Below are 18,657 nucleotides of genomic sequence, written 5' to 3' on the forward strand. Positions count from 1 at the left end.
CCAGACAGCTGCAGGGACCCCAGCGTCCTCACCAGTGCACAGATGGGAGGAAAAAAATCACCTGAAAGGATCAGACCGAAGCTCACACCACCTGGAGAACAGGGCTCACTCCCAACAGCCAGACTAGAAAAACCTCATAATCCCCGGGCATTGGGTAGGATGCTCTGAAGGGCCTTGCCTCAGTAGCAGAGAAGAATTAGGCCTACCCTACACTGCTCTGGTCCAGCCTAACCAACTTTAAAAGCAAAGCCTGAAAAGACCAACCTGTTTCCACATTGCTTAACTGGGTCCCAGAATAAAGCTCAATGGTGCTCACAGCAATACAGAAATATTCAGCACTCAATCACAGTATCTGGCATCCAATCAAAGACTAGGCATGCAAAGAAGCAGGAAAATACAACCCACAATAAGGAGAAAAATTAATCAAGCAAAACCAACCCTGGGCTGGCAGAGATGTTAGAATTGGCAGATAGAATGTTAATAGTTATTATACTGTATTCCATACAGCCACAGGGAAAATTAAATGTTATATAAAGACATGGAAGATATATTAAAAAACATCCAAACAGAACTTCTGCAATGAAAACTAAAATATGTGAGTTGGAAAATATACTGAATGGAAATAACAACAGATTAGATATTGTAATAGAAAATACTAGTGAACCTGAAGACATAGCAACAGAGACTGTCCCAAAATGAAACAAAGCCCTAAAAAATTGAAAAAGACTTAAATGAACAGAGCATCAGTGGACTGTGAGACAACTTCAAGCAGCCTATATACCTATAACTTGAGTCCCAGAAAAAGAGGAAACAGAAAAAATATTTAAAAAATAACGGAAAACATTCTTTTCTATTTGATGGAAACTCTAAACCTACAAATCCAAGAAGCTCAATGAACTCCAAGCACAAAAAACATGAAGAACACTACATCATGGACATCACAAATTCTTTTTTAAAAAATTAATTAATTTTTGGCTGTGTTGGGTCTTCGTTGCTGTGCGTGGGCTTTCTCTAGTTGTGGTGAGCGGGGGGCTACTCTTCACCGCAGTGCGCGGGCTTCTCATTGAGGTGGCTTCTCTTGTTGCGGAGCACGGGCTCTAGGTGCGCGGGCTTCAGCAGCTGTGGCACGTGGGCTTCAGTAGTTGTGGCACGCAGGCTCAGTAGTTGTGGCTCATGGGCTCTAGAGCGCAGGTTCAGTAGTTGTGGCACACAGGCTTAGCTGCTCCACGGCATGTGGGATCTTCCTGGACCAGAGATCAAACCCATGTCCCCTGCATTGGCAGGCAGATTCTTAACCACTGCACCATGAGGGAGGTCCCTCAAATTCTTTAAATTAAGGATGAGGAGAAAATCTTACAAGTAGCCAGAAAAAAGACATGCAAACAGTACATATGACAGCAGACTTCCTGTCAGAAACAATGCAAATGAGAAGACAGTGGAGCAGCATCTTTAAGGTACTGAAAGATAAACACTGTCAACCTAGAATTCTACGCTCTGATAAAATGTCTTTAAAACAAGAAGGTGAAATAAAGACATTTTCAGACATACAAAAATGGGAAGAATTCATCATCAGTAGACCTGTACTACAAGAGATAGAAAAGGAATACCCTCAGGCAGAAGGAGAGTGATATCAGATGAATCTACGTAAAGGAATGAAAAGCACTGGAAGAGATAACTACAGGGGTAAACATTTAAACCTCTTTCAAAGATAATAACTATGTAAGTAAGCATAATAACAATGTAGTGTGGGATTTCTAACATATGTAGAAATATATGCCAATAGACAAAGGCCAAAGGGGGGAACTGGAAGTATAGTACTTTAAGTTTCTTATACTATGCATTAAATGGTATAATATCTCTAGAAGGCTAGAGACTTCTAGACTGGCAAAAATTAAATATATACATCATAAACTCTAAGCAACCACTAAAATAAAGCCCACGTTAAATACCAAGACATACATAGGTTAAAAGTAAAGGGTGGAAAAAGATATAACATGTTAACACTAATCAAAAATAAAAAAAGAACGCTGGAGTGAATATAGTAACATAAGACAAAGTATATTTTAGAGCAAAGAATAGACAAGGGATAAGAAGGTCATTTCACAATGATTAAAGGATAAATTCATCAAAAGGACACAGCAATTCTAAACATTTACACACAAAGTAAGAAAGCTTCAAAATGCATGAAGCAAAAACTGATAAAATGGCAAGGAGAAATAGACAAGCCCACAGTTACAGCCAGAGACTTCAACACTCCTCCTGAGGTACAGCAAGGATTCAGAAAACTGGGGGATAGAGAAGACTTGAACAAGACTATCAACCAACCTGACCTAGTTCACACACTGGGCAGAATAAACATCCTTTCCAAGTGCATACAGAACATTTACCAAGACAGACCGTATACAGACCATAAAACAAGCCTCAATAAATTTAAAGAATTCAAGTTTTGTATTTTCTCTGACCAAAATGGGATTAAATTAGAAATCAATAACATAAAGAGGTCTGGAAAATCTCTAAATATGCTTTCTAAATAATATATGATGATATATATATATATGACATTGGTGATAATGTAAATGATTTCAGAGAAGATATAAAAAGGGATATTAGGCAGCATTTGAACATGATGAAAATGAAATGAAATACATCAAAATGTGTGAAATGCAGCTGAGAGTAAAAGGAAAATTTACACTAAAATCCACTAGGGAAGAAATATCTGAAAGCAATGACTTCAGCTTCCATCTTAAGAAACTGGAAAAACAAGAGCAAGGTAAACCAAAAGTAAGCAGAAGAAAGGAAATAAGAAAGATCAGAGTAAAAATCTGTTAAGTATTGTAGAAAACAGAAAAATAGTAAAGAGAGAAAATCAATAAAATTTTTTTTTTTTTTTTTTTTTTTTTTTTTTTTTTTGCGGTACGCGGGCCTCTCACTGTTGTGGCCTCTCCCGTTGCGGAGCACAGGCTCCGGACGCGCAGGCTCAGTGGCCATGGCTCACGGGCCCAGCCGCTCTGCAGCATGTGGGATCTTCCCGGACCGGGGCACGAACCCGTGTCCCCTGCATCGGCAGGCGGACTCTCAACCACTGCGCCACCAGGGAAGCCCGAGAAAATCAATAAAATTTTAAGCTGGCTCTTTGCAGAGAGCAGTAAAATTGATAAAACTCTAGCAAGACTGATGAGGAAAAAAAGAGCAGATATAAGTTACCAATTTCAGAAATGATAGAGGAAACATCACTAGAGACCCTACTATCACTAGACATCGAAAGAATAATAAGGGAACATTATAAACAACTTTTTCCAATAAACTTGACAACTTAGACAAAATCGACCAGTTCTTTGGGACATACACACTAACAAAGATCACTCAACAAGAGGTAGAAAACCTGAATAGCCCCATATCTACTTAAAAAATTGAATTTGTAGTTAAAAACTTCTCCACCAAGAAAACTTCAAGCCCAGATGGCTTTACTGGTGAGTTTGAGCAAACATTTAAGGAAGAAAAAATACCAATTCTACATAAAGTCTTCTAGAAAACTGAAGAGAACAAAACACTTCCCAGCTCATGCTATGAGGCCAGGAGTATCCTGATACCAAAACCAAAGTCATTAAAACAAAAGCAAACAAAATGACAGACCAATCGCTCTCATAAACATAGATCTTGAAATTCTTATGAAAATTTTAGCAAAATGAATCCAATATATAAAAAAGGAAATACATCATGACCAAGTGGGGTTTAACCCAGGAATGCAAAGATATTTTAACATTTAAAATTGAAGAAGACACAAATACATGGAAGGATATTTCGTGCACATGGATTGGAAGAATCAATATTGTTAAAATGTCCATGCTACCCAAAGCAATATACAAATTCAAGGCAATCTCTATCAAAATTCCAATAGCATTTTTCAGAGAAATGGAACAAACAGTCGAAAAATTTGTATGGAAACATCAAAGACCCTGAATAGCCAAAGCAATCTTGAGAAAGAAGAACAAAACTTTTGCCCAGCAAAGGAAATGATCAACAAAATGAAAAGGCAACCAACTGAATGGGAGAAAATATTTGCAAATCATATACTTGGTAAGTGGCTAATATCCAAAATATATAAAGAGCTCATACAATTCAACAGCCAAAAAAACAAAAAAATAAGCAATCTGATTTAAAAATGGGCAGAAAACCTAAAAAGACATTTCTCCAAAAAAGGCATACATATGGCCAAAAAGCACATGAAAAGATGCTCAACGTCACTGATTATTAGAGAAATGAAAATCAGAACTACAATGAGATGTCACCTCACACTGGTGAGAACGGCCATCATCAAAAGGTCTACAAATAATAAATGCTGGAGAGGGTGTGGAGGAAAGGGAACCGTCCTACACTGTTGGTGGGAATGTAAATTGATACAGCCACTATGGAGAACAGTATGGAGGTTCTTTAAAAACTAGAGTTGCCATACGATCCTGCAATCCCACTCCTGGGCATATATCCAGAAAAGACAAAAACTGCAAAAAGATACATGCACAGCAGTGTTCACAGCAGCAGTATTCACAATAGCCAAGACATGGAAGCAACCTAAATGTCCATCAACAGAGGAATGGATAAAGAAGATGTGGTATATATACACAATGGAATATTACTCAGTCATAGAAAAGAATGAAATAATGCCATTTGCAGCAACATGGATGGACCTAGAGATGATCATACTAACTGAAGTAAGTCAGACAGAGAAAGACAAATATCTTATGATGTCCCTTACATGTGGACTCTAAAAAAATGATAAAATGAACTTATTTACAAAACAGAAACAGACTCACAGACTTAGAACACAAGCTTATGGTTACCAAATGGGAAAGGTGGGGGAGGAGGAGGGATAAATTAGGAGGTTGGGATTAACATATACAAACTACTATATATAAAATAGATAATCAACAAGGACCTATGTATGGCACAGGGAACTCTACTCAATACTCTGTAATAACTTATATGGAAAAAGAATCTGAAAAAGAATAGATATATGCATATGTACAATTAAATCACTTTGCTGTAGTATACCTAAAACTAACACAACATTGTAAATCAACTATACTCCAATATAAAATTAAAAAATTTTAAAAAATAAGATAAAAGAAGATTGGTCAAAAGCCAAAATAATAATAATAATGTGTTTGTAAGGATGTGGAGAAAAGGGAACCCTTGGGCACTGTTGGTGGGAATGTAAACTGGTGCAGTCACTTTATAAAACCGTACGGAGGTTCCTCAAAAAACTAAAACTAGAACTATCATATGAACCAGCAATTTCACTACTGGGTATTTACCTGAAGAAAACAAAAACACTAATTTGAAAAGATAAACGCACCTCCACGTTCACTGGAGCACTATTTACAACAGCCAACACATGGAAACCACCGAAATATCCATCAATAGATGTACAGAGAACCTCCGGTCTACACACACACGCACACACACATACATACAGGAATATTATCCAGCTATAAAAAAGGATGAAATCTTGCCATTTAAACAACATAGATGGACCTTGATGGCATTATGCTAAGTAAGATAAGTCAGACAGCGAAAGACAAATATCATATGATCTCTCTTATATATGGAATCTAAAAATAAATTCTTTAAAAAAGTCAAGCTCACAGATACAGAGAACAGATTGGTGGTTGCCAGAGGCGGGGGGGGGTGGGTGAAATGGGTGAACTGGTTTTTTTTTTTCAGTTTAAATAAACTGAATGAAATAAAAATAGTTAATTCATCATATTAACAAACTGAAAAAGAAACTAAAAAGGAAAAATCTTATGATCATCTCAACAGACAGATCTGACAAAATCCAACATCCATTTCTGATTAAAAAAATTCTGAGGATATTAGGAATAGAAGGGAACGTCCTCAATTTGATAAAGTACATTTATGAAAAACCTAGGACTAACATAATTAATGTTTTTTCTCCAAGATCAGGAAAAACATAAGAATAGTTGCTCTTGCAACTCTTATTCAATATTTATTAGAGGTTCTAGCCAGTTCAAGAAGGCAAAGAACAAACAAATAAAAGATTAAAAAGAAGATTGGAAAAAAAGTAAAACTGACTTTCATAGACATGATCATACATGTAGAAAATCCTATGGAATCGACAAAAAGTTTCTAGAACTAATAAGTGAGTTTAGCAAGCCTGTAGAATAAAAGATTAATATACAAAAATCAATTATATTTCTATATACTAGCAACAAACAATTGGAAACTGACATTAAAAATAATCCTATTTATAATATGAAATACTTGAGGTTAAAACTGACAAAAGATATGCAAGATCTGTACACTGAAAACTGTAAGATATTACTGTGAGGAATTTAAGAATACCTAAATAAATGAATAGATATACCAGGTTCATGGATTAGAGGACTCTACATTTTTGAGATATCAATTCTCCCCAAGTTGATATATAGATTCAATATATCAATTCAAATCCCTGCAGGGCTTTTTTTTTTTTTAATTAAAAAAAAATTTTATTTACTTAATTTATTTATTTTTGGCTGCGTTGGGTCTTCGTTGCTGCGTGTGGGCTTTCTCTAGTTGCGGTGAGCGGAGGCTACTCTTCGTTTTGGTGTGCGGGCTTCTCATTGTTGTGGCTTCTCTTGTTGCAGAGCACAGACTCTAGGCACGCAGGCTTCAGTAGCTGTGGCTCGTGGGCTCAGTAGTTGTGGCTCGTGGGCTCTAGAGCGCAGGCTCAGTAGCTGTGGCACTCGGGCTTAGCTGCTTCATGGTATGTGGGATCTTCCTGGACCAGGGATTGAACCCGTGTCCCCTGTGTTGGCAGGCGGATTCTTAACCACTGCACCACGAGGGAAGCCCCGCTGCAGGACTTTTTGAATTAGAATATTCAAAGCAATCTTGAAAATGAACAAAGTTGGAGCATTTACACTACCTGATTTCAAGACTTACTATAAAACTATAGGAATCAAAACTGTGTGGTACTTGGCATAAAGGGTTTATCAATTTTTGTTCATCTTCAGAGAAGCAACTTTGAGCTTTAATTTTCTGTACTGTCTGTTTTTTACTTTGTTGATTTCTTCTTTTACCTCTATTACTTCCCTCCTTCTACCTGGGTTTATTGTGTTTTTGGTTTTGGCTTGTTTTATTTTTGGCTAGCGTCTTAAAGTGGAACTTTAGATCCCTGATTTGAGACTTTTCTTCTCCAACATTAGCATTTCAAGTTATTAATCTCTTTATAAATATCTTACTTTTACTGATTTCTAATTGAATTAACTCTAGCCAAAGAGTGTAGTTTGTAAAACATCAATTATTTCAAATTTGAGACTTGTATTACATCCCAACCTATTTTATATCTCAGTGAACGTATCATGTGCACTTGAAAAGAATACGTATAGCAGTTATTGTGTGTTGTGTTCTCTAGATATCAATTAGGTCAAGTGGCTGACCGCACTGTTCAGATCATCTATTTCATTAAGATGTTTTAACATTTGCAGAAAAGGGGTGTTAAGTTCTTCAACTATGATTATGGAAAGACTTTCTCTGACTCATTCAATTTTTGCTTCATATCTTTAAAGGTCTGTTATGAGTGAAAACACTTCCATGTTTGTTATTTATTAGATGAACTGGCTGCTTTGTCACAATGAAATGTCTCTGGTGAGACTCCCTCCTGAAGTCTATTATTAATACAGGCACTCAGCCTTTTTAGGCGTGTTGTTTGGATTGTGCATCTTCCCCATCCAATTGTTCTCAACCCATTTGTGAATTTATATTTAAATTGTACTCTGCAGACAGCACATACTTGGGTCTTGATTTATTTTTATCTGTTCTGACAATTTCTGCCATTTTATGTAATTATAGACTTGTTGGATTTAGAGCTATTATTTTATTGGTTTGATAGGTTCCCTGGTTTTATTGTTGTTGTTGTTGCCCTAATCGTCCTTTCTTATCCTTCTTTTGGATTATTTGTTTTTAAAAATTACATTTTAGTTTATCTCTTGGCTTTTTAGCTAATTTTTATATCTCATACTCCATCAACCCTGCTATAGATTTTAAAATATCTGTAACGGCAATGGTTTGTGGAGACTAATTGTCAGTGTTTGATTCTCTACTCTGCCACTCGTTTGCTGTGTGACTTTGGGCAAGTTGTTACTTAACCTGTTCGTGCCTTAATTGTTCCATATATAAAACAGAAGTAATAACTTGGAGAGAAATGCATTTGGGGTCATGGTCCTCAGACCCAACTCATTATTAGCATAAGGTATAAACTCCAGGAGTACGGGCTTTCCAGAAAGCAAAAGACAGATGCAGTTCAAGAACATCTGGACTCTGATTCTGCTTTCTCTCCTTAGAATAAAGATGAGCACCTGTAGATGCTGAGACTGGTTTAAGGTCAGGAGAAATGATTATCAGTAAATATCCCTTATTCTTTAAATGAAAGCACGTAGATTGTAGTATAGATTCTTTCAAAACAGTCATATAAAACCAGAGTATACAAGGTATAGTGGCACAGTCAAAAAAAGAGCTTTCCATGTTGGGTGAGGCCCTACCTTGCATGGACTGTGTCACTAACAGCTACACGCCCACACAGGAATCCAAAGCACTTAAGAATAGGTACACTAAAAACACGCATCTGCTCCTCTCCTGAGGGACGAGCTCAACTCCAAAACAACTCTATCTGTGGCTAATTAGAAATAATAGAATAAGATATACAAATATCATCTAATAGTATAATATAATATCAACAATATAATAAAAAAACAAACAGAAATAATCTAATCTCACAACAGCTGTCGATCTGGCCTTTTCCCACCAATCCACAATCCACCTAGTAACATAACATTCTCCACCTCAAAGGGTGGTTGTGAGGATTAAATGAATTAATTTATATGAAGAACTAGGGGAAGGGAATGGTACACAGTCACAGCTCAGCATATGGTAACTTATATACCACTGAAGACTAGCAAAGGTGTTAGACATAATCCGAAAACCTGATTGAACACGTTTGTCACCATTTCCTCATCCACCAAACCCTCATGAATAATGCAAAAGTGAAAAAGGATAGGAGACAGTAAAAAGGAATAAAAAGAAGACATCAGAATAGTTCACCAAATCATTATGTCAAAGGAAGAGCATTTCAAACATACTGTCCTCACTGTTACCAAACAAAATTTGAAAGTATATATGACCCATCTAGTCACAACTACAGTCCAAGTTTGAATTGGACACTTTCTTTCAAGGTCAGCAACAAAGTGACCCAAGGCAGTCCCATCAACAATTGAGGGCTTATTATTATGTATCAGGTACTATTCTAGGTGCCTTAAGTGTGTCAAGAGTTGACTGGCAAAGGACATAACTAAGAAATACAGTCCTAAGTACGTAACCAACATAAACGTGATGATATTTCCAAAAATACTGTAACTGAATTAAAGAAAAAAGTATTTATAATTTAGATGTCATTGGTAAGTAAATGGCATTAATGACTTGTTTTCTCACGACGGTGTATTTAACGTTGAGTGTATTTTAAAATAGAAGGTACCATGGTACCTGACTCCAGTGGTGGCATGTGAACAACGGTGCTGCTGTAGCTGCACTGCCTCACGTCCAGGCTCAGAGCCTCCTTGGTCAGGGCCTGTGGAGCTCCTCCTTCAGCATCTGTGGACCGTCCATTAGCTGGCATTTCTGATGTAGGTACGGCTGGGATCTGAGAAACAGCTGGTGATGTAAGAGCAACTGACAGTGAAAAGAAAAATTCCCAACTGGAAATTCAATATTAAAGACCCAAACAGTTTACACCCACTTATAACTGACAAGTTAAAACCTACTGGCCATAAAGAGGCAATGTGGATTCTTTGTGATTACAATGAAATAATTAAAGTCAAAAGATTAGAGAGAAAACAGAGAGGGGTGGCTTTGTAATAACTCTCTTGATCTAACTATGAAAGGCATTCCTGTCACCTTGCAGTGCTTGGACATCATCTGCTCTGTGGCTTTGTCCGTCTTCTTCCGAGGATGAGGAAGTCGTATTTGTACAGGAGATACACTTTCTCTTCAAAGCTGGAACGTTGTAGCTCTTCAGGTACCTGCAACAAGGTAATTCGGTTGCGTATTCCTACCTGCTCCCAACTTTGCCATCCTCCACCTTTCTGCTTTTCTCACGCCACCTCTGTTTGGGGTATTTCACATTTTTTTTTTGGCCGCGCTGCGCGCCATGTGGGATCTTAGTTTCCCGAACAGGGATCGAACCCTGTGCCCCTGCAGTGGGAGCGCAGAGTCTTTACCCCTGGACCACCAGGGAAGTCCCTCACTTTCTTCCTGGGTGAAGGCTTCCCTGACCATCCTGGCCTACATCACGGGGTTGTTACATTTCCCTGACTATGGTCTTGAACTGATCGTCAAATCTTAATTTTTATGAGTGTAGGTCTTGTCTTCTGAACTATATTCAAAGAAGGGATGCATCTTCTAATTTTTTGCATCCCCCAAAATGTTCAATTTATTATGAGTTGTTAGTAGTAGATATCCATTGATTTATAGTGAAAAATAAACAGCTGATATAGGGGCTTCCCTGGTGGCGCAGTGGTTGAGAGTCCGCCTGCCGATGCAGGGGACACGGGTTTGTGCCCCAGTCCGGGAAGATCCCACATGCCGCGGAGCGGCTAGGCCCGTGAGCCATGGCCACTGAGCCTGCGCGTCCGGAGCCTGTGCTCCGCAACGGGAGAGGCCACAACAGTGAGAGGCCCGCATACCGCAAAAAAAAAAAAAAAAGATATAAAGGCCCCATAGTGACAACATATGCTTCTGGAAAAACTAACATGTTATCAAAACTTGTGTCTCATACCTGATAACGCTATCAATACAGTTTATTTGCTGATAGGATGGGCTATGCTGACACCTTCTCAAATCCTCACAAGACTCGGGGTACATGCTATTATTTTTTAATGTCTGGAAGGAAGAAAAGGTCTTCTGCTCATCTGAAAGAGAATGAAAGGATGCACAATTTAAAATATCACATGCTTGAGAATATGTACTTATTCAGCAAAATTAAATAGTACTTTGGGATATACATGATACTTTAGGACATATACAGTAAATATTATGTAGTTATTAAAAATGAGCTCAGATTTAAATGCACTGATATAGAAAGATATCACCTAGAACAATTACATGAATAATTTCATATGTATCTTTTTAAAAAAGGAGTAAAACAACTGCTTCAGGAAAAGATTACCAAGGAATAAAACCAAAGGTGAAAGGTTGACGGGGACCTTCACAAAGTTACTACCTGTACAACTGACTGATCTTGGCATCACTAAGGGGCATGACAGACGTAGTGCATTGCTTATGTGTTGCAACAGAGAGTACACAGCACTGCTTGTGTTGAACTGGTGTCCAACAGAACGTTCTACAATGACAGAATTGTCCTTTATCTGTGCTGTCCAACCTGGTAGCCACTAACACCAGACCCAGCGACTAGCATTTGAAGTGTGGCTACAGCAACTGAGGAACTAAATTTCACATTTTATTTATTTGTAATTAATTTGAATTTAAATTGCAAAATGTGGTTAGTGGCTACCATACCAGATAGCAGAGGTATAGAGAGAGGAAAAAAGACCTCAGTCTGGAGTGCTGAAGAACTTGAACTTTCAGTAGAGAATAAGCCAGAAGGAGACTTATCCAGGAAGAGACAGATAGAACTTGAACTTTCAGTAGAGAATAAGCCAGAAGGAGACTTATCCAGGAAGAGACAGATCCTGCAAGGTCTGGCGTCATGGAAACCAAGAGGGGAAACTATTTCAAGGAAGAAGAGTAAAGAATTATGCAAATGCTGTTGAGAGACTAAGAAATATTAGCTACTGTTGATACTATTAATAAAGGTTAGTTTAGCTGCTTGGAAGAGGCTTCTCTATTTTCAGAGGGAATTATGGAAAACTGCTTCACTTTCACTCATTAATTTTACTTTTTTTTTTTTTCTTTGCGGTACGCAGGCCTCTCACTGTTGTGGCCTCTCCCGTTGCGGAGCACAGGCTCCGGACGCGCAGGCTCAGCGGCCATGGCTCACGGGCCCAGCCGCTCCGCGGCATGTGGGATCTTCAGGGACCGGGGCACGAACCCGTGTCCCCTGCATCGGCAGGCGGACTCTCAACCACTGCGCCACCAGGGAAGCCCTAATTTTGCTTCTAATTTTTTAATAATTTTCAACTTGAAGGTTTCAAAGGGTTACAAAAATGGTAGAGAGTTCCCATATACCATTCACCCAGCTTCCACTAATGTCACACCTCACATAACCATAGGAAAATGAATGATACTAGGAAATTAACAGCGGCATACTGAGCTACAGTCCATTTGGATTTCACCTGTTTTCCCACTAAGTGTCACTTTTCTGGTCCAGAAGTCCAACCAGGGTGTCACAAGTGAATTTAGTTGTCAAATGCCTCCTTAGTCTTTCCTTGTCTTTCATGATCCTGAAACTTTTGAAGAGTACGGGGCAGGAATTTTTTAGAAATGCCCCTCCATTTGCGTTTCTCTGGTGTTTTCTTATGATTAGGTTGAGGTCATGCATCTTGGGGAAAATTGCCACAGAAGTGCAGTTCATGATGGTGATGTTTTATTACTGACACATTAACCTTGATCATTGGTTAAGGTGATGCCTGCCAGGTTTCTCTTATGTAAAGCTACTATTTTACAACGTAATAAAAGGTGTAAGCAATAAATGTTCTGGAGGAATACTTTGAAGCCATGCAAATATCCTGTTTCTTTTATACTTTCACCTATTGTTTGCACAACACTGTGAATATACTTAATGCCACCAAACTGTACATTTAAAAATAGGAAATTACATACCTAAAACGACAATTTTAAAGAACCTTTCATCTAATTTTAGCACTCACTGGAGGATATGCCCTGCAACAGTTACTACTGTGGAATTCTTTCTTCATTCTCTAAGTCTTATTGAAATATAATTGACATACGGTAGTAAGTTTAAGGCGTACAGCATAATGACTACTGTGGCATGCTAATAGCAATTTCCTATTTTTTTATCCCTACATTAATCAAACTTTTTCTGTTAGGAAGAGTCTCCCTTCCCCCCTCTCCCTTTTATTTATTCATCCAATCATTTGCCAGCCGGGGCTCCTGGATACTCATTTGCTGTGTTGCAATCCAATGCTATCATTATTTATTTTGTTGCTCAAATTGTTCCAGTTTTGGTCATTACGTGCTCTTTCAAGTTGCCTCCTGTGTCCCTCGGACATGCCATTTTCTCCCTTTTTTCTTGAGCTCTTCCTTACTTCCTTACTTCTCTGGTTTCTTTTACGGGAAAAACACATAGGAACTAAGACCTGGGTGCTGGGTGTGCTCATTGGTAAATGTGTCCCTCCTTGTAGGTCCCCTCAATGGACAAAACAAATCTATATCTGTATGTATGTCAACTCCTGTCTGTCCATCCGTCCATCCACCAAGCAAAAAGGCATGAGGTCATGCTGATACCTTTAACTGCAATCCAGCACCAGAGTTCACGCTAGCATTCCCTCTGCTCATTTGCTATGTCCCTCTCCAGTAGCGAGGAATCTCATTATCTGCAATGTGTTTGCCTACTCGCTCAGTTCTACTGTGCATGTAAAGTAGCTTCAGAATCGCTAGCCTGCACTATGGTGAGAAATCAGTTTCCTGAATACTGTGTTTGTGTACATTGATGTTTTGGATTTAGTGCTGGGGTGTCCAGCGAAGACACCGATTTGCAAAGCTACTCAGCAACTTTCTTCCCCACCTCCTTCAGGATGTTTATGCCATTAGTTGTTATGCCTAACTTGGTTAGGGTCACTTGTCACAGCCTACACCTCATCTTGGGTTCCCTCTATATTCTGGGGTGGGGTGAGGCACAACAGATCTATGAGTTTTAACAAATGCACAGCCAGTTGTGATTCCACCACCAGAGTAACAAAAAGAACGTTTCTCTCACTCAAAACATTTCCCTCCAGCTGCCTCTTTGCAGTCAACACATCCCGCAACCTTAGCAAATACTGATCTGTTTTCCGGACCTACTGTGTTCCAGAAGTAATGCCTTCCCAGAACAGAACCACACAACGTGCAACCTTTTAGCTCTGGCTTCTTTAACTTAGCAAAATGCATTTAAGATCCATCTGCATTGCTGCATGAATCAAGTTCATTTTTTTTTCTTTTCTCTTTTTTTTTTTTTTTTGCGGTACACGGGCCTCTCACTGTTGTGGCCTCTCCCGTTGCGGAGCACAGGCTCTGGACGCGCGGGCTCAGCAGCCATGGCTCATGGGCCTAGCTGCTCCGCGGCATGTGGGATCTTCCCGGACCGGGGCACGAACCCGCGTCCCCTGCATCGGCAGGCGGACTCTCAACCACTGAGCCACCAGGGAAGCCCAAGTTCATTTTTCTTTATTGCTGAGTAGTATTCCATTGGGTGGATGTATCACAGTTTATCTACTCACCTGCTGAATGACATGGAAGTTGTTTCCAATTTTGGGTGAGTGTGAATAAAGTGTCATAAACATTTTCAGACAGGATTTTGTGTGAACTTGCTTCTTTTTTTCACTTGGGTAAATAACTAAGAATGGAATTGCTGAGTAATATGGTAAGATTATAAGATATTTAACTTTATAATAAATTGCTGCATTTTCCGAAGTGGCTGCACAATTTTACATTACCCTCAGCAACGTGTGACAGCTCCAGTTACTCTGCATTCTTGCCAGAACTCAGTATTGTCAGTTTTCGTTCTTTTAATTTTAGCCATTTTAACGGGTGTGTGATGTGTTTTTAACTTCCTAATGACCAATGAGATTGAGTGTTGTTTCATATGCTATTTGCCATCTATACATCTTCACTGGAAAAGTGTTTAGATCTCTTGACCATTTTAAAATTGGGATGTTTAACTTCTTACTGTTAAATTTTGAGAGTTCTTTATGTATTCTGGATACAGCTCTTTATATACAATTTGCAAATATTTTGTCTTTTCATTGTCTTACCAATGTCTTACCAACGTCTTTCAAAGAAACAGTTTTAATTTCAATAAAGTCTAATTTATCAATTTCTTTCTTTTATGGATCATGCTTTTGATGTCATATCTAAAACCTCTTTCCAAACCCAATATTACAGAGATTTTCTCCTATGTTTTCTTCTAGAAATTTATATTTTAAAAATTGAAGTATAATCGACAGGCAACATTCTATCAGCCTCAAGTGTACAACATAATGCATCAACATTTGTATACACTGCAAAACAATCACAACAATCTAGTTACCGTCTGTCACCATATGAAGTTAAAGAACGTCTTTCTTGTGGTAAGAGCCACTTTCAAATCTGCAGTACAGTATCACTGACTATAGCCCCCAAGCTGCACGTTACATCCCTATGATTTGTTTGTTTTATAGATGGAAATTTGTACCTTCTGATCCCCTTCACCCATTTTGCCCACCTCCCAACCCCCTTCCCCTCTGGCAACCACCGATTTATCCTCTGTATCTAGGAGCTCTGGTTTGTAGTTTTAGATTCCACATACGAGTGAAATCATATGCTACTTGTCCTTCTCTGACTTATTTCATGTAGCATAATACTCCTGAGGCCCCTCCGTGTTGCCACAGGAAGATGTCATTCTTTTTTTGTAGCCAAATAGTATTCCATTCTCTCTCTATACCAGTTCCTCTATCCAATCACCCACGGATGCACACTTAGGTTGTTTCCGTATCTTGGTTATTGTAAATAATTCCGCAGGGAACATAGTGGCGCACATATTTTTTCAAATTAGTGTGTTGGTTTTCTTCAGATAAATACTCATAAATGGGACTGCTGGATCATATGGTAGTTCTATTATTAATTTTTTGAGGAAGCCCCATACTGTTTTCCATAGAGGCTGCACCAATTTACATCCCCACCAACAGTGTAAATGGGCTCCCTTTCCTCCTCGTTCTCACCAACACTTGCTATTTCTTGTCCTTTTGACGACGGCCATTCTGACAGGTGTGAGCTGATATCTCATCGCGGTTTTGATTTGCTGCAGTCCCCGACTATGACTGTGGATCTGTTTATTTCTCCTTGAAGTTTTTATCAGTTTTTGCTTCGTGTATTTTGAAGCTCTGATGTTAGGTGCCTAAACAGGATTGTTTTATATTCTCAGAGAATCACCCCCCTTGTCTTTATGCAATATCTCTCTGAAGCCCTTGTTCTAAAGTCTACTGTGTCTGACCTTAATATAGCTTTCCAGTTTTCCTTTGATTCCTGTTAGCATGGTATATCTTTTCTAACCTTTTACTTTTAACCTATGTTTTTAATTTTCATAATGGGTTTTTGTAGATAATAGGTAGCTGCATCTTGTTTTTTCATCCAATTTCACAATTTCCAAGTCTTTTCACTGATATACTGAGATCATTCACATTTAATGTGATTGATGTAGCTGGATTAAAATGTACCTCTTGCTGTTTTCCATTTGTTCCATCTGGGTTTTTTGTTTCTTTTTTCCTCCTTTTCTACCTCATTTTGGGTTAAGTGTTTTAAATTACATTTTAACACCTCTACTGACATTATTTACACTTCTTTAAAAACTTCTACTAATAATTGTCCTAAAGTTTACAATATACATCTTTAAGGACTCAGTTTCTATCTCCAAATAGCATACTCCAAATACTATAATATGGGAAGAATTTACGCAGTATATTCCTAATACCTCACTCCCATCCTTTGCAGTATTTTTACATATGTTATACGTGCAGAATACTATTGTTGCTTTAGTTAGTTATGTTTTACAGTAATTAAAAATAAGTAAAAAATAAAATTTATTTTATCTTCATTTATTCCACTTCCAGTGCTCTTCATTTCTTTGTGCAGATCCAAGTGTTATGTCTGACATCATGTTCCTTCTACCTTTACAAATTCCTTTAGGATTCTTATAGAACAGATCTGCTGGCAATACATTCCCATAGTTTTTGTCTGAGAAAAATCTTTATATCTCCTTCATTTCTGAAAGATACTTCCCACTGGGTGTACCATTCTACGCTGACGGTTTCTTTCCTTTGAAGATGTTACTCTATTGTGTTCTAACGTTCACAGTCTCTGAAGAAATGTCTCCTGTAATTCTTATTCTTATCTTTGTTTTTCTGTAATCTATCATTTTCCTTTGGTTGCCTTCAAGATATTCTCTTTGGTTTTATTTTAGTTTGAATATGATATGCCCAAGTGTGTGGTGTTTTTCTTTTTTTCTTTCTTTTTTTTTTTTTTTTTGTATTTACACTACTTGATGTTCTTTGAATCTGGAAAATCAACCATCATTTCGAGTATTTTTCCCGGGATTTCAATTACTCATATGTTGGATCATTTAATCTTGTCCCCAAATTCTTAAAAGGCTCTATCTTGCATGTTCCTTTCTCTTTGTGTTTCAGCTGTGTAATTTCTATTTATCTATCTTCAACTTTACTGATTCTTTTCTTGGTTGAGTGCCCACCAAAGGCATATATTCATCTCCAGCATTTCTAACATTTCCATCTGATCCTTTCTTTCGTGTTCCATCTCGATGCTGTGATTACTTCGGCGGTTTCTGCATGTTACCTACTTTGTCCATTAGAGCCTTTAATGTATTTATTATTCAGAGTTATTTCCAACATCTGTGTCCTACCCGACTCTTGTTCTTGTTCGGATGACTGCTTTGTCTCTTAGGAGGTTTTTTTCCTTGCTTTTCATATGCTTCATAATTTGCTGAAAAGTGAACATGTATAAGACAGTAGGGACTGAGCATGCCTTTCCTTCCACTAGGTCTGTGTTCCGGTTAATCTAATTAAACTTTAGGCCAGGTCTGAGGTTTGTTGTTGCTATGGTTTCACTCACTGTATGACAGCTTTCAGATCCCTCTAGTGACACTCTGTGCTTCAGGTGGAGGCTGGTTTCCTGAGAGCTCTTTTTTCCAACATCTGCTCCACTTCCAGGCTTTGGTCTTCCCTGCACTGTGCCTCAGAGAAGGTCTGTCTCTTGCAGGTGACTTGAATCAGTCAGTCACAGGATCCAGCACTTACCTCACTTCTCCTTGCAAGTATGTGCCTCTCCTCAGATTTCAGGCCTGCTGGCTGCCCTGTAACCTCAGCACTCTGACGGGTTCAAGAAAGAACACGAACTTGCTGCCCGTCTGGCTTTTTTCCTCGTAAGTTTGGAATGATGCTCTTTCCAGCTCTCCCTGAGCAGAAACCAAAGCACTGTCACTCTGAGTTAGTTCAGTGTATGAATCATCTTCTTTCACTTGGGCTTTGCATCACCCTCGCAGTAGAACGTTCAGTTTTCCTCAATTTCCCCAATTACTTCTCTGGCAGTTGGCATCGGTCTGTATGGCTGAGGACGGAACTTTACATCTCTTTGTTGTTCCTTGCCTTTCTGTAATAAGTTTAAAAGTTTCCCTTCTTTTTTTAAAAAAAAATTTATTTATTTAATTTATTTTTGGCTGCATTGGGTCTTCGTTGCTGCACGTGGGCTTTCTCTAGTTGCGGCGAGCGGGGGCTACTCTTCATTGCAGTGCACGGGCTTCTCATTGTGGTGGCCTCTCTTGCTGTGGAGCATGAACTCCAGGTGTATGGGCTTCAGTAGCTGCAGCACGCAGGCTCAGTAGTTGTGGTTCATGGACTCTAGAGTGCAGGCTCAGTAGTTGTATCTCACAGGCTTAGTTGC

At 38.6% G+C, this 18,657-nt stretch overlaps 1 protein-coding gene across 2 annotated transcripts in view; it reads right to left on the bottom strand.

Moving 5' to 3' along the window:
* Window positions 1-18,657, bottom strand: part of PER3 (period circadian regulator 3) — a 61,186-nt gene that overhangs the window by 18,901 nt on the left and 23,628 nt on the right. For both annotated transcript variants that reach the window (XM_082832458.1, XM_082832457.1), the window contains exons 13-15: window positions 10,829-10,961; window positions 9,949-10,073; window positions 9,538-9,705 (exon numbers count right to left, since the gene is read on the bottom strand). In XM_082832458.1, coding sequence (XP_082688584.1) covers window positions 9,538-9,705; window positions 9,949-10,073; window positions 10,829-10,961 — 426 coding nt within the window. The remainder of the gene's footprint in view (window positions 1-9,537; window positions 9,706-9,948; window positions 10,074-10,828; window positions 10,962-18,657) is intronic.

The sequence above is a fragment of the Leucopleurus acutus genome (genome assembly GCF_964270905.1).
Source record: "Leucopleurus acutus genome assembly, chromosome: 2".
Taxonomy (NCBI): Eukaryota; Metazoa; Chordata; class Mammalia; order Artiodactyla; family Delphinidae; genus Leucopleurus; species Leucopleurus acutus.